The sequence below is a fragment of the Scyliorhinus torazame genome, chromosome 22 (genome assembly GCF_047496885.1).
Source record: "Scyliorhinus torazame isolate Kashiwa2021f chromosome 22, sScyTor2.1, whole genome shotgun sequence".
NCBI classification, from domain to species: domain Eukaryota; kingdom Metazoa; phylum Chordata; class Chondrichthyes; order Carcharhiniformes; family Scyliorhinidae; genus Scyliorhinus; species Scyliorhinus torazame.
Window position 1 is genome coordinate 85,757,382 of NC_092728.1, and position 26,530 is coordinate 85,783,911.

Sequence of the window (26,530 nt, forward strand, 5' to 3'; positions counted from 1 at the left end):
TTTAAAAATTATTTCACAGAATCTGGGCATCACTGGTTAGGCCAGCAATTGTGGCACATCCTTAATTGCCCTTGAGAAAGGTGTTGTTGTGAGTCACTTTGAACAGCTGCACATGTGGTCTAGGTATATCCGCAATGCTGTTAGGAATCGAAAATCAAGTTTTGCCAAATGGATGATGAAATATTGCATGCAATTTCACCATGTTCAGAGAATTTGTTTTATGATATCTACTTTAAGCTTTGGACAAGTTTCAGCAAGTTGGCTTTCTCAACAACTGACGATCACAGAAGTTCATTTGTGAGAACTTCCATGGCCCTTCAAGCTATCATAGGCAGCCTGCCTTCAGCTTTCCACTCCCATTATCTGGAATATCTTCCTAAATCCATCAGCCTCCCCACCATTCCTGTAAGACACTTGTTACAAGCTCTTTCGACTGCCTTCAGCTCTTGGATTTGGTGTCTCTTTTTGCCCCTCAAATCTTCTGTTTTCTGTACAACAGTATTAAAGCAAGAATCACAAACTCTGGAAAGCAAAAGAGTACATGAACACAAAGGCTGTGATTTTAATCTGGGATGGCATGCAGGAACCAGAGTCTGAGGAAGTTGTCCAAAATGGTCCAAGCATGAGGCACAGGCACTTTTTACTCCTGGGATCTTATTAAATGTTCCACACTGACCCAAAGCCAGCTGGGAGTGTTGAAAATCACCTGTCTTCAGGCCCCCACCAAGGAAACTGTCCTTGGAAAGGTCAGGGAGAAGGGGACTCTGGTTGTCGCTTTTGTGGAAGGGAGGAAAGCCCCTGGCAGAGGTGACACAAGATCCTTGCAGGATCAGGCGGAGGACCTGTGGTTAAAATAATGAACATGTCTGGGTCTCTTCTGATGCCAATCCTGCTTGCCGCCATCTTTTGCACGGAACGTGTGCTATTCACACATTTCATGATTTTAAAAAGTATTGGGATCTGAGTTATATCACGGGACCCAGACACGTTAATGCAGCAAAAACACAGGAGTTAAAAAGGCCAGAACATAGTGTGTGGTGCCCATTCACCTTTCTAATTTCCTTGTCAATGGGAGGCTTAAAATTGGGGTTACAAATTTCATTTATCTTTGAAGCCACGTGCTGTTCAGTTTCAGAGAGCTGCAGCAAAAATTAATTGAATAAGAGTCAAGTCAGGCTTAGATCCAAAATCCCAGAGGTATGCTGCTAATGTTGACACCGGGCTTGAGTCACGTAAAAATATTTTTGAATGAAGTATAATGGGGAAATTGTCATTCTTGGGCAATGTGTAGGGCAGCACGGTGGCGCAGTGGTTAGCACTGCAGTCTCACGGCGCCGGGGTCCCAGGTTCGATCCCGGCTCTGGGTCACTGTCCGTGTGGAGTTTGCACATTCTCCCCGTGTTTGCGTGGGTTTCACCCCCACAACCCAAAGATGTGCAAGGTAGGTAGATTGAACATGCTAAATTGCCCCTTAATTGGAAAAAATGAATTGGGTACTCTAAATTTATAATATTTTTTAAAATTAAAAAAAAAACTTATTGGGCAATGTGTAATATTACAATTTAGGAAATGGTTAGATGATACAATTTTCTGGGACACCTTTAATACAATTTTCTGATGCTACGGTGTCTCTACTTGAGTACTAATTGTCATACTGTTGTTCACTTATTTACTGGCAGGGGAGGGATGCTTTCCCAGTTCAAGCTCTTGCACAGATCAGTCCCTCAGGATTTAATGCCACTTATGCTATCTAACCAGTTGGAAGAACCTGACCAATAGAATGCACACTTAGGATCTCAACTAACATTTGAGTACAAGATATCATAACATTTGTCTGTATAACATTGCCACTGAGTTCAAAGAAAATGTTGAATTTCCAAGGGTCTCTAAAGCTCATTATGCGGACACATTGGTCTTTCAAGTACATTGTTATGCTTTATATCAAAAATGACTTTCCGTATTTAGTAGCTGATCAAGTTTTAAAAAGACTGAAAAAGCAGTTTCTAAGATGGATGAACATTTGCATGATTGTACCTCATAAATTCCAAACCCATTAAAATGGAGTCAACATGTCTAGAAAACTCCCATCAGAAACAATCACCGTGACGGTGTACAAATGGACCATCCCTTAACCCATTCGCAAAGCAGTCAATCACCTGGGTACTCAACTGCATGAGAAATAAGTTATTGGACATAACCACTAGACAAAAGACTCCAGGTTGTGAAGGGGAATAACCGAGCCATATCTAATCAAGTTGAAACCATGCACTTGGAATCCACTAGCCATGACCATATTTGGATAGAGGTTGGAGAGAGATGACCATGTGACAAGTCAGCTTGACCCTCTTTTGTGTTTAAGAAACTTCCTGTCCAGGCCACAATACATGTGCCACACAAACAAAGATAAATCGTCTGTCAACAACACACGATCAGTATACTGCTGACGTTTAGTGGACTTTAGTGTTGTATATCAATTGGAGGGCACTTGCGGGTGGTGGTATTCCCATACATCTGCAGCCCTTGTTCTTTTAGGTGGTATAGGTTGTGGGTTTGGAATGTAATGTTGAAGGGGGGGGAGGATGGGATGGGGAGGCGGTGCAGAGAAGGATTACCAGACTGATTCCTGTGACGACTGGACTGACGAATTAGGAGAGATTGAGTCGGTTAAGATTGTATTCACTGGAGTTCAGAAGAACATAGAACAATACAGCGCAGTACAGGCCCTTCGGCCCACGATGTTGCACCGAAACAAAAGCCATCTAACCTACACTATGCCATTATCATCCATATGTTTATCCAATAAACTTTTAAATGCCCTCAATGTTGGCGAGTTCACTACTGTAGCAGGTAGGGCATTCCACGGCCTCACTACTCTTTGCGTAAAGAACCTACCTCTGACCTCTGTCCTATATCTATTACCCCTCAGTTTAAAGTTATGTCCCCTCGTGCCAGCCATATCCATCCGCGGGAGAAGGCTCTCACTGTCCACCCTATCCAACCCCCTGATCGTTTTGTATGCCTCTATTAAGTCTCCTCTTAACCTTCTTCTCTCCAACGAAAACAACCTCAAGTCCATCAGCCTTTCCTCATAAGATTTTCCCTCCATACCAGGCAACATCCTGGTAAATCTCCTCTGCACCCGCTCCAAAGCCTCCACGTCCTTCCTATAATGCGGTGACCAGAACTGTACGCAATACTCCAAATGCGGCCGTACCAGAGTTCTGTACAGCTGCAACATGACCTCCCGACTCCGGAACTCAATCCCTCTACCAATAAAGGCCAACACTCCATAGGCCTTCTTCACAACCCTATCAACCTGGGTGGCAACTTTCAGGGATCTATGTACATGGACACCTAGATCCCTCTGCTCATCCACACTTTCAAGAACTTTACCATTAGCCAAATATTCCGCATTCCTGTTATTTCTTCCAAAGTGAATCACCTCACACTTCTCTACATTAAACTCCATTTGCCACCTCTCTGCCCAGCTCTGCAGCTTATCTATATCCCTCTGTAACCTGCTACATCCTTCCACACTATCGACAACACCACCGACTTTAGTATCGTCTGCAAATTTACTCACCCACCCTTCTGCGCCTTCCTCTAGGTCATTGATAAAAATGACAAACAGCAACGGCCCCAGAACAGATCCTTGTGGTACTCCACTTGTGACTGTACTCCATTCTGAACATTTCCCATCAACCACCACCCTCTGTCTTCTTTCAGCTAGCCAATTTCTGATCCACATCTCTAAATCACCCTCAATCCCCAGCCTCCGTATTTTTTGCAATAGCCTGCCGTGGGGAACCTTATCAAACGCTTTGCTGAAATCCATATACACCACATCAACTGCTCTACCCTCGTCTACCTGTTCAGTCACCTTCTCAAAGAACTCAATAAGGTTTGTGAGGCATGACCTACCCTTCACAAAGCCATGCTGACTATCCCTGATCATATTATTCCTATCTAGATGATTATAAATCTTGTCTCTTATAATTCCCTCCAAGACTTTACCCACTACAGACGTGAGGCTCACCGGTCTATAGTTGCCGGGGTTGTCTCTGCTCCCCTTTTTGAACAAAGGGACCACATTTGCTGTCCTCCAGTCCTCTGGCACTATTCCTGTAGCCAATGATGACATAAAAATCAAAGCCAAAGGCCCAGCAATCTCTTCCCTGGCCTCCCAGAGAATCCTAGGTTAAATCCCATCAGGTCCCGGGGACTTATCTATTTTCAGCCTGTCCAGAATTGCCAACACCTCTTCCCTACGTACCTCAATGTCATCTATTCTATTAGCCTGGGGCTCAGCATTCTCCTCCACAACATTATCTTTTTCCTGAGTGAATACTGACGAAAAATATTCATTTAGTATCTTGCCTATCTCTTCAGACTCCACACACAATTTCCCATCCCTGTCCTTGACTGGTCCTACTCTTTCCCTAGTCATTCGCTTATTCCTGACATACCTATAGAAAGCTTTTGGGTTTTCCTTGATCCTTCCTGCCAAATACTTCTCATGTCCCCTCCTTGCTCGTCTTAGCTCTCTCTTTAGATCCTTCCTCGCTACCTTGTAACTATCCATCGCCCCAACCGAAACTTCACACTTCATCTTCACATAGGCCTCCTTCTTCCTCTTAACAAGAGATTCCACTTCCTTGGTAAACCACGGTTCCCTCGCTCGACGCCTTCCTCCCTGTCTGACCGGTACATACTTATCAAGAGCACGCAGTAGCTGATCCTTGAACAAGCCCCACTTATCCAGTGTGCCCAACACTTGCAGCCTACTTCTCCACCTTATCCCCCCCAAGTCACGTCTAATGGCATCATAATTGCCCTTCCCCCAGCTATAACTCTTGCCCTGCGGTGTATACTTATCCCTTTCCATCATTAATGTAAACGTCACCGAATTGTGGTCACTGTCCCCAAAGTGCTCTCCTACCTCCAAATCCAACACCTGGCCTGGTTCATTACCCAAAACCAAATCCAACGTGGCCTCGCCTCTTGTTGGCCTGTCAACATATTGTTTCAGGAAACCCTCCTGCACACACTGTACAAAAAACGACCCATCTATTGTACTCAAACTATATCTTTTCCAGTCAATATTTGGAAAGTTAAAGTCTCCCATAATAACTACCCTGTTACTTTCGCTCATATCCAGAATCATCATGCGAGACAATCTCTTAGAAACTTATAACATTCTGACAGGACTAGACAAGAAGGATGTTCCCAGTGGTGACGCTGTCCAGAATCAAGGGCCATAGTGTGAGGATATGGGGTAGACTATTTAGGACAGAGATGAGGAGAAATTTCTTCACTCGGAGGGTGGTCGGCCTGTGGAATTCAGTCTCCCAGAAAGAAGTTGAAGCCAAAACACGCAGGATGGGATTCTCCATTGCCTGACGCCGATATCGTAATCGACAATCAGGTGGAGAATCACTTCCGATCCCCAATCAGGGGTGGTGCTGGTTTTTGAGTCTCCGCCCCCTCTGAAATGGCATCATCGCGCCGTCGTTGAAACAGCGTTGGCACATCATTGGAAGGCCTCCCCGATGCTCCGCCCCCGAAGGAGCCGAGTTCACGACCACACAGTTGCCGTGTGGTCTGAGCGATCGGGAACCGGGCGTGGTGGCCGCGATTGTGTCCGTGGCCGCCACACTCGGCCGGGAGCCATGCTGCTGGCTGGGAGGGGCTTCGGCGACGGCTGGGGAGACTGGTTGGAGTAGCCAGCGGGGTGGTCTGTGGGGTCATATTTGCCGGATCGCGTCTGCGCATGGCCGATGCCATGTTGTACGGCGCCTCCACTGCAGGTTGTCGCCGTGTGCATATGCAGCCACGGACCCAGCCATTCTCCGGCCATTATTGGCGTATGTCCCGGGAGTTTCACCCGGCACTTCTGCTAGCCCCTCACCGGTCACGGAAGCGGTGAGGGTTCAGTGCCGATTTTGACATCGCAAAACGCCTGCGAATTCTCCGTTTCACCCGGCACTTAGCCGCTGAAACGGAGAATCCAGCCCACTGTTTTCAGAAGCAGTTAGATAGAGCCCTTGGGGCGAAGGGGATCAAAGGATATGGGGGAAGGCAGAATCAGGCTGTTGAGTTGGATGATCAGCCATGATCATAATCGAATGGAGGAGCGGGCTTGAAGGGCTGAATGGCCTCATCCTCCTGTGTTCTATGTTTCTATCAGTCCAGTTAAATTTCCGGCCAATAGTGATTTCCCCCCCCCCCCCCCCACACACACACACACGCACAGGATGTTGATGGTAGGGTTTCAGCGATGGGTAATGTAATGTTGATTGTCCAGGGTTCTCCGTTGTTGGAGATGGTCATTGCCTTGCAGTTGTGACACAAATTTTACCTGCCAATTATGAGCTGAAGCCTGAATGCTGCCCATGGTGTTGATGAATGCGGCCAGGACTTACTTTGTTAGCTGAGAGATTGTGAGTACAGCTGAACCATCAGCGAGTATGGCCACTTCTGACCACATTATGGACCACATACTTCATCGATATTGATGAAGCAATGGAAGATAGTTGTACCTGGCGTACCATCCTGAGGAACTCCTGCAGTGATGTCCTCGGGCTGCAACGATTGCTCTCCAACAACCATACTCCTATGAGCTAAATATGACTCCAGCCAGTGGAGAGTATTCTCCTAGTCCCCATTTACTTAAATTCTACTAGCACTTTGTAATGGCCACACTGTCAAATGCAGCCTTCATGTCAGGGCAGTCACTCATGCCTCACCTGTGCCCATGTTTGGATCAAGGCTGTAACGAGGCCTTGAGCCGACTAGCTCTAGCTGAACCTAAAATGAATAGTGGTGAGCAGATTATTGCTGTGTAAGTGCAGCTTTATAGCTCTGCTTGACACCTTCCATGACTTTGCTGATGATTGAGAGTAAACTAATGGGGCAGTATAATAATAATCGTTTATTGTCACGAGTATGCTTCAATGAAGTTACCGTGAAAAGCCCTTAGTCTCGCCACATTCCGGCGCCTATTCGGGGAGGCCGGTACGGGAATTGAACCCACGCTGCTGGCATTGTTCTGCATTACAAGCCAGCTACTTAGCCCATTGTGCTGAACCAGCCCCAGCATAATTGGCTGGCTCAAATGTATCCTGTTTTTTGTGCACAGGACACACTTGGGCAATTTTCCACATTGACAGGGAGGGTGGAACGTAATTCTGCTGCTGCTGATGGCCCGTTTTGAGCTGCTTGGACTGTTCTGAATCTATCCCGTTTTTCCATACAATATAATGGATGGCAAATGTAGTGAGATGCACCTTGTGGACCGAGGCTCCGTATGTTAGTGAGGAAACCAGTCTAAAATTGCACTAATTGATTGTCTCCTCCTGACAAATGCATTATCTGCGTGACAATATGATTTTAACCATCTTAATTGTTTTCTATGAATTGTGTTTTCTTTGCATTTCAGATACCCTTTGCAAACATTAAGCATCCCAGTCAGATTTGACATTATATGCAGAATAAAATACCCTCCCCCCCCCCCTTTTTTTAACTCTCTCTTATCTCACCGATAGTACCCCAACTTCACTACTGAAACAGTCTTCTGTTTGTCACCTCCGTGATCTGATGGCCTCTCTTTGAGACGGCTCCCTATGACTGGAATATTCTCATTTAAATGTATATGTTAAAGCAACTACTGCCTGTTCTCTCATTCTGCTGTTCCGTCCTTCACTTGAATGATTTTTCCACCTTCAGAAATACTCTCTTGACCTTCTCGGTCCCGTAGTGATTTTGCTACCAGGATACCTAGGGATCCCTGCCTTCCTCACCCTATATCTTTGTTGTGTTGATTTATTGGACAAAGGTCTCGATGGCTAGGCCAGCATTTATTGCCCATCCCTAACTGCCCTCCAGAAGATGGTGGTGAGCTGCCTTTTTGAACTGCTGAAGCCCCTGCGGTGTAGGTCCACCCACAATTAGGGAGGGAGTTCCACGGAATTTGACACTCTTCTCCAAGCTCCTCCCTCTCTTCCTGCCTTTATCCCTTTCCTTTAGCATGTCCCTTTATTGAGCCTCCAGCGGATCCTACCTGCCTGCCAGCCAGCCATTATCCTGCCGATGCCCCCAGGCTGGAGTCCCCTCCACAGCATGCCCGTCCTGGGTGCAGAAAATCATTCCATGCTGAAGATGACCATCTCACCCAGCTCATTTTCGGGGCTCAGCCTCTCTAACATCTTCCCCATGCTGTAATGAACCTCTGAAGAGTGGTCAGTAACCACTGACCTACCTTGTGTTATTGTCCGGTGTATTTACTACCTTATAAACATGGCCCCTGCTATCCACGACTATTTCATTATGAATAAATTCAGGTGTTGATGGAAAAATGGACTCGATTTTAAGTGGGTTAAAATTACCTCTGGTTTCTCCTTTCCTCCAAGCTTCCCTGACAGGCTACGTGTTATTCCATGTGGCCTTCCCAAACAATTTAAGGTCCTAATTTATGGCTTGCTTCCATCTCATCATTCCCCAACCATGTTCTTCATCCCTCCATCCCCTACTCTATCCTAACTCGAGGCACCCCATATGTATCCTTTCTCCTTGAACTGTACCTTCATGGATACTGCCTTCAGCCACCTCAGCCCTTTGGGTGCTCCCTCCCAAAGCTCCTCATTATAATAATCTTTATTAGTGTCACAAGTCGGCTTACATTAACACTGCAACAAAGTTACTGTGAAAATCCCCTAGTCGCCACACTCCAGCGCCTGTTCAGGTACACTGAGGGAGAATTCTGAATGTCCAATTCACCTAACATGCACATCTTTCTGGAAATTGGAGCACCTGGAGGAAACCCAGGTCAACATAGGGACAACGTGCAGACTCCGCACAGACAGTGACCCAAGCCGGGAATCGAACCCGGGACCCTATCACTGTAAAGCAACAGTGCTAACCACTGTACTTTAGAAAATGAACATTATTCCTCCCACCTTTAGAAAATGACTTGATATACATCTTGTCAGTCACACTTCAGTCACCCCTCCTGTGAAGGCTCGATGCAGACTCTATTGTTCCCCAGCTCTCCTGAAGCACTTGTTTTCTTCTTTCAGAAACTACATCAGAGTTGTATGGGATTTCATTTTGAAACAGCAAAGACAAAATAGAATATGCTGTTGTCCCATATGCGTAAAATAAAGACTAACACCTGACTGAAAGCTTTGCGATTCGGAGGATAAGACTGACTTATCTGCTGACTTCCATAGGTAATAAAGACTTCCACAGCAAAACTAACAAATGAAAAGTAAAGTTTTGTACAGGAGCTCCTATATTTTCACTTTAATGTTACAAGAGTCTTCCATTGATGGGATTTCCATTACTAACCTGGAAGTTAATATTGCTCTTTCTTTGCTTGCAAGGTCCGGGAACTTCACCTGTTTTTTGAGGCATTTGAGCCACATATTATTTGTTACGAAAATGCTTCCCATGGAGGAACAGGATAGCTATTTATTCAACTAAGAGAATAGATACAAAGCCGTCTGCGCTTAATGCAACTTGTGCCTTTTAGGGCCCAGGTTCCCTGGGAGAGTTTATTCACCGCGTAATAAAACATTACAGGTTATTTCATCTCTGCACAAGCTGTGTTTCAGTGCAAGCACAGGTGGCCTGCGATGTATTTTTTGCATTGGCTAAAGGAAAACAGTGCCTGACCAGCTTTCTTTTTGCAAAAAGAAGAAAGAGCTTGGGGCGACGCACTAAATCAGAATCATTAATAACAGCATTTAAAGGCAGTGTGCACTTATTCTGAATGTTATATACCTTCTCAAGCGATAAAACAAATGTCTCATTAATCTGGATGTATTTCAAAAGTCATGTTATATTACACAATTTATTTTTGCAAAATTTCTTCAGCTCTGTCTACTTTGGCACCAATCTCCATCGGATTCTTTGCTTGAGCTACCTTCCCCTCCGCCATGTGGGTTAGACGCTCAGAGGTCGGTTTCCCTTGTGGGAGAGTCTGGGACCAGAGGGCATAGTCTCTGAGAAAGAGGTCACCCATTTAAGGCAGAAATGAGAATGAATTTCTTCTCTGAGGGTAGTGAATCTGTGGAATTGTTTACCGCAGGGATCGGCAGAGGCTGGGTCGGTAAGTAGGTTCAAGGCTGAGATAGATAGTTTTTTTAATCAGTAAGGGAATCAGTGGTTATGGGGATAAGGCAGGAAAGTGGAGTTGAGGATTATATCAGATCAATCATGATCTCGGAATTCTGGTGGTGGCATGTTGGGAGAGGTTGCACACGAGGTAGCTCCTGCCAGCGTACTTTATTTTTGGCCCTTTTCAACCAGTTTCTGGGATATATTTTGCATAAAATCCTATCTGATCGATAGTATAAGGTGCCCACACAAGGGAAATGCCAAGAAGGACCAGGGCAAAGAAAATTGTAGATAAAAGTTTGTTGACTGATTCGGAGGCTTCTCGAGACTCTCTGGTGGGGAAAATGGCGGAGGCTGCCCCTGCGAGTTCCAAAAGAGGTTTGCAGGTTAGTTTATTCTGTTAATATTGGACATGTATGACGGCATGGTGGTGCAGTGGTTAGCACTGCTGCCTACGGCGCAGAGGTCCCGGGTTCAATCCCGGCCCCGGGTCACTATCTGTGTGGAGTTTGCACGTTCTCCCTATGTCTGCGTGGGTTTCACCCCCACAACCCAAAGCTGTGCAGGTTAGGTGGATTGACCACGCTAAATTGCCCCTTAATTGGAAAAAATAATTTATTATTTATTTATTTTTTATAAATGTCTTTTAAAAAAATTTTTGGACATGTACTCCTTGTCCGGGGTTCGTTGACCATTACATTTGCACAGGCTTCCCATTTTTCTGATCCTGAAGGACAAGGCCCCTACGGAATGTGGGTAATTTTGACCCATTTCACTTTTGAACGCGGAGCTAAATTACTTGCGACGGCATTGGTACGGCGGTTGGAGCCCTGCCCCCCCCCCCCCCCAGAGGTGATCGCGGAAGACCAGAGAGGCTTTGTTAAGAGCCGGCAATTGTCGTCTAATCTATGATAGCTGTTAAATATCGTTCTTTCCCCCTGTCCTGTGCCCGAGGTGATTGTATCATGGACACCGAAAAAGCGTTTGATAGGGTGGAGTGGGGATATCGGTTTGAGTTCTTTGGGAGGTTTGGTTTTGGGCATAAGTTCATATCTTGGGTTTGGTTACTGTATAGGCTCCCTACAGCTAATGTCCGCACTAATGCTCTGAGTCCGGGGTATTTTTTTGTTGTACAGGGGTACGAGGCACGAATGTCCACTGTCGCTGCTTCTATTTGCTTTAGCAATTGATCCACTGGCCATAGCATTGAGATCTTCTGATACGTAGATGGGAATAAGTCGGGAAGGGAGAGAACGAGTGTCCTTGTACGCAGATGATCTGCTTCTTTATATTATGGATCCAATCACCACTACAGATAATGAAGCTGCTGAGGAGTTTTGGCTCCTCCTGGGTAGTTAAGTTGGATCTGGATAAGAGCGAAAACTCCCCAGTTAATCCCCCATGGAGGGAGCCAATTTGCACCTTGCCAGATCTAGCTTTCATTATTTAGGGGAGTCAATAGTGTACTGGTACTATCACTAGACCAGTAATCCAGACACCCTGGGTAATTCTCTGGGGTCCCTAATTCGAATCCCACCGTGGCAGATGGTGAAATTTGAATTCAATAAAAATCTGGAGTTGAAAGTCGAATGATTGTTGTAAAATCCCATTTGGTTCACTAATGTCCTTCAGGGAAGGAAATCTGACGGTCTGGCCTACATGTTAAGCCTAGTTTATAGCCCAGAGGCGTCTTCTGCTTGGGTGGAGGTCTCCTGCTCCATCCAGTACCTCAGCCTGATTGGGTGACCTCATGGAATTTTTACATTGGAGAAGATCAAATACAACATTAGGGGGTCGGTAGAAGGGTTCTATCTGAAATGGTAGCCATTAATTTTCTTTTTCAAAGAGTTAGTCACAATCAATTGTTAAGCTGTTTTTTAGTTTATTGTTGGGGGCTTAGATTTGGAAGTGTTCTTAACTGTTGACTGTGTTATTTTTATATTGTAACCTGAAGCAGTCGTTTTATATTATATTGCTATACTATGTTGTCTAATTGAAAAGTTTTCAATAAAAATATATATATTTTTAAACATCAGTCATGATCTCATTGAATGGCAGAGCAGTCTCGATGGGCTGAATGGCCTATTTCTTCTCCCATGTCTTATGGCCCATCAGTTTGTTTAAGCCAGACTTGGGTATCTGAAGCAAATTGACTTGCCAAACATAGATGTTCTGATCAAGAAAGCGACTGGATCAGCTTGTTGACTGGTTGCACTCGCCATCACCGCTATCTTCTTGCAGATTGTGCTTGCTGGTATTTGTGCGTAAGAGATTATTTGAACCTGGTTATTGTGCCTCTTGGTGGATCCTGCAACAAAGAGATATAGCAGATATATATCTATCTTTCATCTTGACAATAACGTGGGCTTCAGTCATAGTTGGTCACTTTTGACCATGGAGTATATTTTATCACATGTTCAGATCAAGAAAGTTGAAGAGATGGTTCTTGTACTGAACATCTACAATTACCTTGAATTTATGGAAGGCCTCCTCGTTCTGCTGTAAATCAGAAAACACCTCACAAGCATTTCTTTCCAAACCTTCTAAGGCAGCAGTCTGGACGATTCACACCAGAAGCTGTATAAAGTGCAGGAGTAGAGTCTACCCAATGACCCAGTCACTGGACTCGGGTCAGAATAGGTAGGGGGAAAACATGTGAAAAGAAGTGAAGAGAGCGTATAGCATAGAAAGAGAGCGTGAAGAACTCACGGCAAGAGGAGAAATGGATAGGTGTGTCGGTAACAGTGAAGATGAGAATGGATAGCCTGTAGTGTCTTTGTCAAGTGGATCTAAATCGAATAGAGTGCCCCTGTTGTCAACTGGAGTGGTGGGAGTTAAATGTGAAAGATGTCTAATTTACCATGAATGAAGGTGGGGAAAATTGTAAAGTGGATGCTCTTGAGCACGAGAGAATAATGTCATGTACATTACATCAGTGCATTCTGGATGAAAAGGTATGGTGTACGTACCACCATTATTATCTACATTGCATCATTTACACATGCAGACCCCGCTATATTATACTCACTCGATATAAACCTTTGGTGCAAAAATCAATTGTGATTTAAAATGCTAACGTTAAAATGTAAAATACAAACTAAACCATTCCAGAATAAACTATTTTGACATTGAATGCAGAGAAATGTGCCGAAAAAGCGTCACAAATCAATATTTCTGATATTTCTTTATGTCACATTGAAAAATTAAATGGGTGCAATCCTCTAAAATAATCAGCTGTAGCCCATGTCACAAAGGTTGAAAATAATTCCCATGGCCCTGTGTGCGGTTGACTCATGCAGCCCAGCAAGATCGAAGGCCAAACTCCAGATTCTCAAGCTTCTGATTACTACCTACCTTAAGGGGCAGGGAGAAAATGGGAAGGAAAGTCAGAAATGTTGGAAATGTCAGTTCCAAAAATCCTGAAGCATTTCATACAGGCAACCATGAAATGCAAATATGAATACAGTTGAGTGAGCGCAGTTGATAGTTTAATGATGATTACTATGGTGTAGCATTGAAACTTCAGTAAGTTGAATGATAACCTGCAGCTCCGTAAACTTGTGCGTAACAGTTTTAGCTCCTCTGCTCGTTCGGTGACTCGATTCATTTAATTGAGGCAAAGTTTATTTTTCACACGAGTGTGAAATCTTCCATGTTGGTGCACCACACTGTACGTCTCTTGTGTAATATGTGCACTTTTGTACAATTATCATGTTGATTTATATTCAGATAAGAAAGGTGGAACTTTGTGAGTAGAGATATGCTCATGGGACAGACGGTGGGAATTGGGGATATGGGCAGTGATGTGCCTTAGGGATCTGCAGTGACATCTTTTGTTCATTTTACATAAATGACTTTAACATGTAAAATGCATACTAAACCATTCCAGAATAAACATGGTTACAGAACAAATATTGCTGCTATCAAATTGAAGGCATGGGAAAATGTGAAGAAGAACACCAGAAGACAGTGGACAGGCTGGGCAAGTGGTTCAATGCAGAGAGAAATGTAACAATGTTTTGGGGGAAAGTACAGTTGAAGAAATAGCTCCTTATGGAATGTGAAACAGGGGAATGTATGCTCGGGGTTTAAAGCAGGAGAACCATATGAATAAGGCCAAAGGCAAAGGTGTTTTATATGTTGCGACATTGATGCAAAAGTGAGTGAGTTTGTACAAGATTGTTTTCATTATAGTTGAAAATTCTGGGCATCCAGTTACAGGGGTCGAGCTGTGGAGAAGCGGGAGTTTATCGGGAATGAAAAGATTCCAAAAACTGAGTTTTTCTTTGTTAGGTCAGAAATGTAAATATCGATCTAATGGAGGTTTCGAGAAATTAAACAGTGGAGGACTGTTCTCACTGAATTGTTGACGAGGGGCATAGATTAACGATTGGCATTGACAATCTGACAAGCTATTTGAACTGAACATGGTGGAAGCTGTTGGAAATTGCAGCTTCCATCACCACCTCCCGCACCTTCATAATGACCGTTGCCTTTAGAACAATTGGATTGTACTGTTTATCATCAATAACCTGAGAGATCCAGTTACTGTCGGTAGTTGATCTTCAGACTCCTAATCATGCTCTTACACCACAGCCAAGCTCCAGCCAATGGATCAGGGTATCAGTTTCATGCTGTTGAACCCAGTGATGGTGGGATATCCGGGACTTCTCTCTGAACTATGGAAATCTTCCTTTTCTTTCATTGACACGTTTTTTCCACTTTCCTGATTCTTGCCTCAAAAATGGTGGAGGGTATCCAAGTGGTTTTGTTATCCTCATACAGTGTGTGTAATGTCCTGACATTCGTGAAGCAACATGGCTTCTTGGTTGTCCGATCACAAGAAACAAAGCTTTGCAGTGCATCCAAGTTGGTGAAGACCATAGCAGTGACACTTCCCTTGCCCTGCTTTGCACCATTACATAGAACCCCTACAGTGCAGAAGCAGGCCCATTCGGCCCATCGAGTCTACACCGACCCTCCGAATGAATATCCTATCTAGGCCCACTCCCCCACCCCATCCCCGTAACCCCAGTTCACTTGCACATCCCTGCACACTATGGGGCAATTTATCATGGTCAATCCACCTAACCTGCACATCTTTGGGCTTTGTGGGAGGAACCCGGAGCACCCGAAGGAAACCCTCACACGTACAAACTCCACACAGTCGCCCACAGCTAGAATTTAACCCATGTCCCTGGTGCTGTGAGGCAACAATGCTAACGACTGTGCCACCCCACATGTTTAACCGTTAATCATTAAAAACAGTCTGGCAAAAGATGGTAAAGCAGTCTGGTTTCATCCGTGTTCAAAATGTCTCATGGTGCATACTCATTCAAGACTTGGGCGAGATCATGTTGGAGCCAATCATCTGTCATTTCTGCCGCAGCCACTGCGCAGAAGGTGCTTGTGTGATGCGAGGTCGGTAGGCTGTACATCCCAAAGAATGGCCAATCGTATCAAACAGCATGCCTCAGCTGCTGTTCGCAGTGAGCAAGGTACGGACCGTACCCAAGCAGCCCATGCTTGCAAAACTCAGTGCAGTGCCCAACATTAGATGTGATTCCACGATTAGACAACATTTGCTGAATAGCCCTCAGTCTGCTAAGAATTATGCTGAAGGTAAACGTGCAGGTGCCGCAGGTGGCAAAGAAGGTAAATGGTATCTTTGCCTCCATAGCGAGAAGATTCGAGTGCATGAGGAGGGATATCTTGCTGCAATTATACAGGGCCTTTGTGAGGCCACATCTGGAATATTGTGTGCAGTTTTGTTCTTATCTGAGGAAGGATGTTCTTTCTCTCGAGGGAGCGCAGAGAAGGTTTACCTAGGATGGCGGGTATGACGTATGAGGAGAGATTGCGTTGGATAGGATTGTATTTGCTGTTGTATTTGCTGGAGTTAAGAAGAATGAGGGCGATCCCATAGCAACCTACAAAATTATGACAGGACTAGACAATAAAGGCAAGAAAGATGTTCCTGATGGCGGGGCCAGAACCAGGAGTCACAGTCCGAGGATATGGGGTACTGTTGAACACAGAGATCAGGAGAACTTTCTTCACCCAGAGAGTGGTCGGCTTGTGGATTTTGTTACCACAGGAAGTAGTTGAGGCCAAAACATTGCATGTTTTCAAGAAGCAGTTAGATATAGCTCATGGGGCGAAGGGGATCGGAGGATATTGGGGGGGGGGGAGGCAGAATCAGGATATTGAGTTGGATGACCAGCCATGTTCGTAATGAATGGTCCCCTCCTATTGTCTATGTTTCTATATTCCTATCCGCTCGCAGTGTGGCTGATTTGCGTGTATTGGAAGCTACATCTATTAATACACAGGGTCTTGTTCTTTGCAGACAAAAATAATATCATTGTGTCTTTTTCAGCTAAATAACATCAGTGACAACCAATCGCTGACACATTCCTCGGGACAATGTCTTGACCAATCAGGGTCAAATCCCCTGGTTTAACTTGGCTGTTTACGGTCAGTCACCTAGTGCATTCCCCAGCGCCTCTGCCAACCAGAGGCTACTTGCCAACTTATCAGCATTTTCTCCCTCATGCAAAATAAATTTTTGTTTTCCTCTTGTATCAGTATTCTTACGAAGGCCCATGATGAGTGCAAGATAGAAAGCTTTGACACGTCAAAATAAAGTTTTTAAGATTCCACTTCAATATTTAACTGGTTTTCATGCTACACTTTAAAAATGGCAATGAATATTTAATAGTTCCTCATAAAGCTTTAGAATGGTTTTCAAACAATGTTGATGGTGTAATTTCATGGCTGACAAAAAATGACAATTTTTTGCTCTTCATCCCGTTCTTGAAAATGAGCCTTTACCGCACAAAGTGCGCTTGCACTACATGTTTGTACCACTAGATGGCAGCTCATACCTATTTACCAAGATCGCTCGATCCTTTCAACACAATATTGGTTTTGTTTGTGGTGTTTCCTTACGTTCATGAGCCAGATAGATTTAAATACAGTAAATTGATTAAAACCATTCAATTTTGCTGTTTAAATATTTCATTTGCTTCGTCCCACTAACCTACTTTTCTGCTTCCTGGCCACAGATGGCCTTTCATCTTAATAACGTCCTTTCTTAATAACGTCCTTCCCCAAGTCAACTTGTACTACAAGAGCACAAAGCTGAACTTTCAGACAGAATAGTGAGCATAAAATAATGGCGAAGATGGGGCGGAGCTATAAAGCAAGGCAGCAACTCCGATTTGAGGTGCAGGTGATGTCCGGCTTGTGGGAGCTATCTGAACCCCAGGCATCGGTTTCTTCCTTTTGGCCCCCTTCTTACCCGAACTTGCGTTGCCTCTATAATGAGAAAATGCATAGCAAGGTCTAGCAGACACATTGGTGTAAACTCATCTACATTTATTTTACCCACTCTTTATAAACCTTGGTGTTGTATATGATTTCTTGAGAGAACCAATTGCTGTCAGTTCCATTGGAATATCGACTGTGCCATATAACTCGCACGATGTTTGAGATATTTATGTAACTTGTTCTGCATAAATGTAGTATTCCGCAAAATGCATTCCTCACTCAGACACAATGGAAAGCTGGTCACGTTCTGTACACTTCTTAAAACGCGTATTAACCAACCTCCGTAAAGCACTTCGCTGCATCAGTTACATTTTCATATCCCCAAACAGCCAGTTGAGCTGCCACTTTAACAATCGCAGTTTTAAACTGGTGCTTTTCTCGTGCGTCTAAACAGAAGAAGAAATGATCATGAAGTGCCCATCCGATCTGTTAGATCAGTGCTTCCCAAATCTCTGCTCGGTGTGACCCCACTTCAATGCCCCAAACCTTTCCTGACCCCAGGATCAAAATTTGGGGGAGGAAGTGTGGGCTACTAGAGTTGTTGAGCACGGGTGTGGGGGTGGTGTTGAGGGGGAGAGGGGTCAGTTGAGCATGGTGGGAAGTGTTTAAAGCACAGGTTTTCTTCTTCCAAAATAAAAACCAGACCTTTTTCGCAGTGGCAACCAAGTCCTCAAAAATCTCTGTTGGACCATACCCACTATTCGAAAAATCAACGCGAGAATTTAAAGGGGCCTCACAGCTGTTGGACACCCAGTCCGAGCGCCACAGCAACCATTGCTGCCTCTGAGATTGTGACCCACCGTTTGGGTTTGAGCAGCGTCTTTCCCTATTGGGGATTATGTTAACTCTGGAGGAATTTGAACCTGACCAGCTACTTTAAAGACATGAAATTCCTCTCCAACTCCTTAATGTTATCAAGGAATCTCCAAAATGTATTTGCGACTATTTCCCTACACCGAAAACTAAGATGTTGCAGTGTCCTTGGGGACTTGCCACCTTTTATACACTCCTATTTTGTAACAGTTTACAGTCGTCCCTATTTTAGTTGTCAATAGTCTTGTCTGCCAAAAATGTATACATCATATATATCCTGCAATTTACTATGTCTGCTTGCATTGTCTCCCAGTGTGGTTATTATACATATTCACCACCCTTGGAATAAAAAGATATTGTATTCACGATTAAGATAGAATTTTTGTTGTCTTAAGCTTGAATCCATAAGCTTGTGATAATATTGAACATTGCCTCATCAAGTTAATTTAGGGCTAAAAGCCAATGAGATCACCTCAAAGCCGTGTTAAGTTCAGTGTGAGCATTCCTAGTACAGATTGTTTCCCTCACTACTATCCTTTTATTAATGTAGCGACACTAATGTAGGAGCTGTTTAGCACAGGGCTAAGTCGCTGGCTTTGAAAGCAGACCAAGGCAGGCCAGCAGCACGGTTCAATTCCCGTAACAGCCTCCTCGAACAGGCGCCGGTATGTGGCGACTAGGAGCTTTTCACAGTAACTTCATTTGAAGCCTACTTGTGACAATAAGCGATTTTCATCCTTTCATCTCATATTGTGCTACGTTTTAGATTATAATCGACCTGTTAAACCAAATTTTTTCACTTGTAATCAATATGTCATGATTTTCCTCATCTTGTCAATTGATTTCGCTCTGTGCAATTTTTGAAAAATTGTGCCCCCATTAGTTTTGTTTTGTTTCCCAGTATGATTACAGCTTTAGAACAGAGCAGAGTGCTGCAGCTCGCCTTCCACCAAGTCCCACTAAATTTCAACAATCACCATTGTCCTGAAGATGGATCTCAATGGAGCAGCTGTAAACGAAGGGACTGTGAACTACTGGAGCAGGCACCATCAGGAGCAGTGTTGGAGATTTTGCTTCCTTTATCTTCTGCTGAAATGGTATTCTCATTCTAACGAAAAGGACAGTGTTTCTAATAATCGGCAGCCTACCTGCCACTTAACATAGGGTAAAATCATTTTGTACATGGCGTTTTGTAAATACAATGTTTAATGTGACCTTTAATTGCAAGTCTTCTAGCCTTGAATAAGGTTAATCATTTTAACAATTATGAAACAAAGGCTGAATGTTTTTTTTGTTGCTTTCTTGAGCCATAGTTTATTTCGGTTTCTCTTTTTTTGGTAAAAGTACTTTTGCACACTTCAGAAATGCTATTGGCAATAGTCATTTTCCCAAATTATGCACCAATTTGGTTAATAGACATTTAGCCGTTTGTTTCCAGACATTTTGAGATTAGATGAATTTTTTAAGTTAAGAAAATAAAGTTTTGAAATATCGTGGTTATAACTGATGTTTTACTTTTACTTCCTATTTCTCACAAGTCAAGACCTTATATAGGCCCAAGGAGAAATTAATAATATTTAAGATTAAATTTAGCAAAGGCGAAATAACTCTTTAAAATTCGGATCAGAGGATAAGGAACTGGAGACCATCATGGATTCTGGAAATCTTTGAGACTTGTTGACTTATATTCCTGCACAGACATTCATCTAGTTTCAAGTGGATCACCCTTCTAATCGTTGGTTGTTTTCTGCTATTTCTCTCTGAGAAAAATCACAGATATCAGTTCTTCTCTTGGAATATATCAACTTTGGTTATCAGAGATGTGAATTTGACAAAAGGCGAGGCGGTTCTTTGGTAGTTTCCGATTCTTTTTTTCCCTCTTTCCAATTTTGCTATATTAGATCTAACCGTGAAGAATTTCTGCTGGGATTCTCAGATTTCCTACAGCTAAACCTCCCAGCCTATTCCGTCTCCTGCTATACTCTAAAGCTGTCGTTTATGGGGGGGAAAGTATTTGTTACGTTGCAGTGAACGAACAAAAGTTAAAACAGGCCAAAGTTAAAACAGGGCCTTCTTTATTGGTTCCTTTCCTCACAAAGGGCATCTGTGCTGTCCTAATGCAATATTTGTTAATGCAGTTTTTCTACAGTTGCGTAGGTTATGGTTGTGTGGTTGTATTTTGAGTGAAAGTGTCGGTTGCACTGATTTGCTTTGCACTGCATTTTTAATGTTTGGGCTCCTTTTTTAAATGTGGACTCCCTTTTTTTTTGCTTCCCAAAACTCTTTTTGTAATGTTTTTACTCTGCCGGTGATTCTAAATGAATGCTATGAAACACCTTGATTGCGTAACACTGTAAACCCTTGTTAAGTAGCAGCTTTTCTTTAAACACTGCCATTAACTTACCAGCCTTACCTCAATAAACCCAGCTGCTACAGCCTCCTTTTCAGGCTTTGCTGACCCATACTCAGAAGTCAGCATTCGACACTGTATTTGCAGCAGATACAAGAATTTAGTGCTTTAATGAATAGCAGCTGGACAACAGAAACAACATATGCTAGCAGGTTTATACACTATGCGTACAGCAATTATGTACATAAATTTCCCTTTTAGAATTTATTTTCTCATTTCCCTATCAGAACAAATGCTGCCTAACATCAGGTGGGGGCTTTTGGTGGTCAGATTAATAATGCCAGTGTTTAGAATTGCAGGCTTTGTCATTTGTCTGTGTTGCGTAGTCTGTAGTGTAAAACAAGTGTTCTGACTCGTTGGCGCTGTTTGAAATGAACACAGTGCTTCAAAGACTTTGAACAACTGATTTTCAATCCTGCATGAGTTGTGTGCTTAACCCTTTCATACAAGAAAGTGTAAATATATTTTCTGTGTCTGTTCTGTAGAAATAATGTAAAACACCCTGTTGTCATTTCTGTAAAACAAAAATTACTGGGCGTTTGTCATTTCTGCACTAATATTGGCGGCATTTAAATGTCTGGTGGAGCTCTGTGAACTTAAATATGATACAAAGGCATCCTGCTATTAAGTGATTAACCTTTCATGCAGAACAGAGCTAAGAATATTGACGGTATAACTTGACCATCTCCACCTCATTCATTTACAATTTGCTCTGAATAATTAAAGCGTGGTAACATTGTATGTGCAGTCTGCAGGATTTCCACCTAAATGTTATCTTTTTTTCAAAAGTTCAAAAAAATTTAACTTGGCCCCAGCCATACAGTTGTAATCATTCATTTTTATTTTTAATTGTGTTGGAGATTTAAACCACTTTTAAGATGTTTAGAAATAAAAAATCTCCTGTATTTATTGTAGACTTGTTTCCCGTAGTTACAAAAGGGGGTTTACAATTTTATCTGTTGAGTCTGTATTAATAATGTGACTTGTTAAATAAAATATCTGTTTTAACCGGCTGCTTCTTATACGACCGCTCTCTCGCGATGACATATTAGAATTAATTGTACCAAATTAGAAACAAAAATGATTATATTCATGTTGCACCTTTCACGTCCTCAACAAATCAAAACACTTCACAGTCAAGAATTTCTTCTGAATTGTTGATTTGTACGCCAAACACTCTTTCCCACAAATCACATATGAGCGAAATGGTCAGCTAATTGGGTTGCGTTAGCTGACGGAGGAATGCTGGCCAGGAAAGCAGGAATATTCTTTCTAAAGAGACAGAAATTGTCTCATCTGAAGTATGACCCCCTCCAACTATGCTATACTGTCGAGTACTGCATTAAAGTGTCAGTCTATTTTGTTTTCCAGTTCAGACGAGGGGCTTTTTGACTTGGAGGTGAGGATGTAGCCTGACTATGTTGTGATTAAAGCAGCGGGATAACATTTCTCAATATCGAGGGTGTTTCTTTACATAAAGGATGCCTAATCAGCCAGAGAAAGTGCAGGGATTTCTGTCCCCATTGGAAGAGACCGTATTTGTATTTTCATGTACTATACAAGCAATTACCTTCACGTTCTGTCTCCTAATATTAATTGATCTGTTGAGCAAACCAGCCTCAACCATCTTGAATTATGTCTGCAAAATAGAGAAAAATTATTTCTCCTAAATTAACTATGACATGTGTTGAGCCATTTCTTCAAGTTATGAATTTTGGGGGAAATGTTTAAAATGCCATTTTAAATTAAAATGTTTTTTTTTCCTTTTGTGACTTTTTCTCTCAATCCTGTGTTCCTTTCTGCCTCTCTGTCTACCTGAATTGACATGAAGTCAACCCCTTTCATTTACAATTCTTCTCAGTCATTACTTGTTTATTTCCCAGTCCTCAAATCTCATTGGTTCAAGTAATACTCTGCTGGTTGCCCTGTACCCTCAGGCTATAAATACCCCACCACCCCTCACTGTGTTGTTATCCGCTCACACATTCAGTAACCTTGTGGGAAAACAGTTTTTGAGCTACAGGTGGCACGGTTGGGTCTGCCTAACAGCCATTGGCATTGAATGCCCTGCTAAGCAATATTCTAAACCATGATAGAATCCATGGAAACCCTACAGGGCAGAAGGAGGCAATTGGGCCCATCGAGCTGATACTGACCCTCTGGCCCACCCAATCCCCATAACCCCACTTAACCTGCATATCTTTGGACACTAAGGAACAATTTTAGCATGACCAATCCACCTAACCTGAACATCTTTGGACTGTGGGAGGAAACTGGAGCACCCAGAGGAATCACAGGGAGAACGTGCAAATGCACAGTCATCTGAGGTCAGAATCAAACCCAGGTCCCTGGCACTGTGAACCAGCAGTGCTACCCACTGCTGCCCAGGATGCCTTGATTGTAATTTGTTGAGAGTGAGAAGGGTTTTGGAAACAATCGATGGCTGTCAGAATGGAGAACTTCAGTTGCTTTCTAAAAATCACCAACATTTGCATCAAAGGCGGGGTATATCCAGAAGCAATCTGTGCTTTTGAGATTCTGCTCTCTGGAAAGGTCTAAGTTAAGGAATTGGCCATTTAAGAAATATGATCCAACCTCATGAATGGTACTCGGGGAGGTGATCAGCCTTATTGGCACAAAGTACACTTGCAAGCTCACTCTTCCTTAAAATTACGATCACAGAAAAGGATGCATTGGTGGATTTGTTCATTTTGCTATCATGGTTAGTATTGTTTGCATGATGTTGGGTGTCCCTAAAGATAATTTCCAGATTCCTTCAATATTAAAAATATTAAATATATCAAGGGATATGGGGATGGCATGGGAGATTGTGTTGAGGCAGAAGATCACCATGGTTTAGCTGAATGGAGGGTCAGGCTTGAGAGGCCGAATGGCCTTTTAGGTCCATCTATTTCCAATGTTCTTGTTATGGTCTGTGAAGCATTTCACAGTGAAAGTACTTTTTTCCTTGGATGTTGTGGTTTGAAGCATGTTTTATATATAGCCCTAGTTCTGGAACACTAATTTATTTGCAAAGTTTGATTGTGCAGCTACAGGCGCAACATTTTTTATGACATCAAAAGCACAAGGGGCATTTTAATTGATAAATAATTCTATTTGCATAGCCCTCCATGAAACCTTACAGACATTCAATTGTTCCAACAAAATACATGTTGAAAGTCACGTCCCTGAGAGCAATGGGTGTTAGTGCCAGTGGGGGCACATTGCAAGTTGTACTTTCACTGTTTGTTTTTGCCTCGCTGTGGAGGGTCTGTTGTATTTTAACACAAAAAGGGGAAAAAAATAAATACATTGCATAAAAACATTGCACTGGTTTTGAGGATTCTTTCATGTCCCAGGAGAAATAGCCCTGACCAAGCCATAAATTTAGGACGAGCTTTACTTCTTCTTTCCCATCTTAAAAGTAAAAATCAGATTGCTAATTCGAGTAAACTATTTGATTCTGGAGGTTTTATCTTTTTTTAAAATTGATTTAGCCCATTGACTAGGCCATTGGGAATGAGAGCAATGTGCACTGTGGCCTCAAAGTATGGCAATGTGTGTGACGAACCGTTGTGGGGGAAACGTTCCATGACTCTTAACGAAACACAGGCTTATTCTGGTGGCCTATGGTTGCAGAGGAATATGCATTTTGACTGGTTCATTTAAAAACTCTCCAGAGAAGGTTTGCAGGTAAAACATTTAATTTTTGAAAGTAGGGCAGCACGGTAGCACAGTGGTTATCACTGCTACTTCATAGCGCCAGCGTCCCGGGTTTGATTCCCGGCTTGGGTCACTGTCTGTGTGGGTTTCCTCTGGGTGCTCCGGTTTCCTCCCACAAGTCCCGAAAGACATGCTGTTAGGTCATTTGGACATCCTGAATTCTCCCTCTGTGTACCTGGACAGGTGCCGGAGGTGGCGACTAAGGGATTTTCACAGTAACTTCATTGCAGTGTTAATGTAAGCCTACTTGTGACAATAAAGATCTTTTTTTTTTAAAAGGTCTGTATCAGATACTAGTGAAAATAAAAGTCGCCTAGTGCCAGGAGCCATGGGCTGTTCTCTCTTTTTGAGAAAGAGCTGACCGGTGGTGATTTAACCGGAGGGGCACCATACCACAGGTGAGGGGCAAGGTTGTGGAAGGCAGAGCAGCTGGCATGGGAATTGTTGGTGTCACTCCGCCTCACAAGCCAGCCATCTTGCCAATTGAGCTGACTGACCACCACCCCGCCCCCCCCCCCCGCCCCGCCCAGTTTCTGGTATGTTTTAGGTAATTAATAATTCCGCCGTGCTGTTGCTTTGAAGTTTAACTTCCTGGAATCATCCAATGGTTACAGCACAGAAGGAAGCCATTCGGCCCATCTCGCTCCGACCTTTTTAATGCTGAATGCAAAATCTCTTCCCTCTCCCCCTTACCCTGAATTCAGTGTGAAAGCAGAACCCTAGGCTGAAACTTTAGCAAAGAAATGCTCTGTGGCTTGTGTTAATATTTTACAAAGGAGAACATTTTGTTACCCAACAGCAACTTGCTCCGGAAGGGAAAGCCCAAAATATACCTTTCGGTGGACTTGGCCGAACACTAGGCTTGGTTAAGAGCACAGTCAGATGGTCACCAGGCTGCCAGTAACCTTGTGCATTGACACACGTCCCTTGCCGATGATCAGTCAAAGTACCGAATGGGTTTCTCTGAAGTATTATTCATTTGTTGACACAAGCGCATACTTTTGTATTTAAACTAATGATGTTGGAGTTGTGAATGACCTCCTGGCCCCAATACATTTGGTGGCATCTTGCTTCCAACTTCAGTATGGTGTTAGAATATGTATTCTATCATGTAGTTGCTGTGGGACCTCTTGGACACTGCACAGCCCCACTAAGCCCACACTCAGTCAACAATAGATTACATTGCTCATGTGTCCCACTAATTTTCAAATAAGTTGCCAATTGAGCGCAAGCGCTTCTAAAATATTATGCGCTAATGAATATTTTGTATGGTCAAATGTATCTTAAGCAGCCACATTTGATATAATAACGAGACTTAATTTTCGGCTTTGTGGAAACAGTCAAACTGACAGCACCCTCTGAAGGAACAGGTCTCTGACAAGGAAAGACTCAAGCCTAAACATGACCTAAACCACAAGTCTGCATCAGATTGTTCCCGGGTTCTGAAGTGTGATTACAGAGTGGTTTTTATTTAATAATAGCATTCTGGAAAGGAACCCTGAACAAGTGATTTAAAGATACCCGGTGCTGGCAAAACACTTCATCACTTCTTGGTCTGCATCTGACTTGTGGTTTGTAAATTCCAGCTGTCTTTTGTTAGCCCCTAACCCCAGGGTAGTTACCTCGAGACCGGCTTCTTCTGAAGTTATTCTAAGTTCACAGGTTCTCCTGTGATGGTTCCAATGTTAGGAGTTGACGGTGCTGTAATACTAACTGGGCCAGTGTGGCAACACTCCCAATGATGTTGACAGTGAATTGGAACACTTCCCTGGGAGCTGTTTCCCCCCTGTGTGCTGCTCCCCCCCCCCTTCATTGTGTCCCTTTTTTTTTGCATTTTAAGTATTTCACCCTGTTTATCTTTTAAAGCGAGTTTTACATTGTGAGTTCATCTCTTTTTTTTCTGCCCAGTCGGAATTAACTTTCGTTGGATCGACGGCCATCTGGCTCCTAGTGAAGGCTTTTCATATAAAACTCGAACTAAAGACACTCATGATATGCAGATAATGATACACAGATAGGCAGCTAATGAACACAGAGAACAGGACATGACCAATGAGCAGGCAGGACACTCAGGGGTGGTATCTCACTATAAAAGGCACGAGGCACTCCCACTCCGCCTCTTTCCACTGATGAACA

At 43.3% G+C, this 26,530-nt stretch overlaps 1 protein-coding gene across 1 annotated transcript in view; it reads left to right on the forward strand.

The window, feature by feature from the left end:
• Positions 1 to 21,679, forward strand: part of LOC140398859 (multivesicular body subunit 12B-like) — a 181,587-nt gene extending 159,908 nt beyond the window's left edge. The window contains exon 9 of the mRNA XM_072487800.1: positions 19,163 to 21,679. Within this exon, the coding sequence (XP_072343901.1) occupies positions 19,163 to 19,249 (87 nt within the window). The 3' untranslated portion in view covers positions 19,250 to 21,679. The remainder of the gene's footprint in view (positions 1 to 19,162) is intronic.
• Positions 21,680 to 26,530: the final 4,851 nt, after the last annotated feature.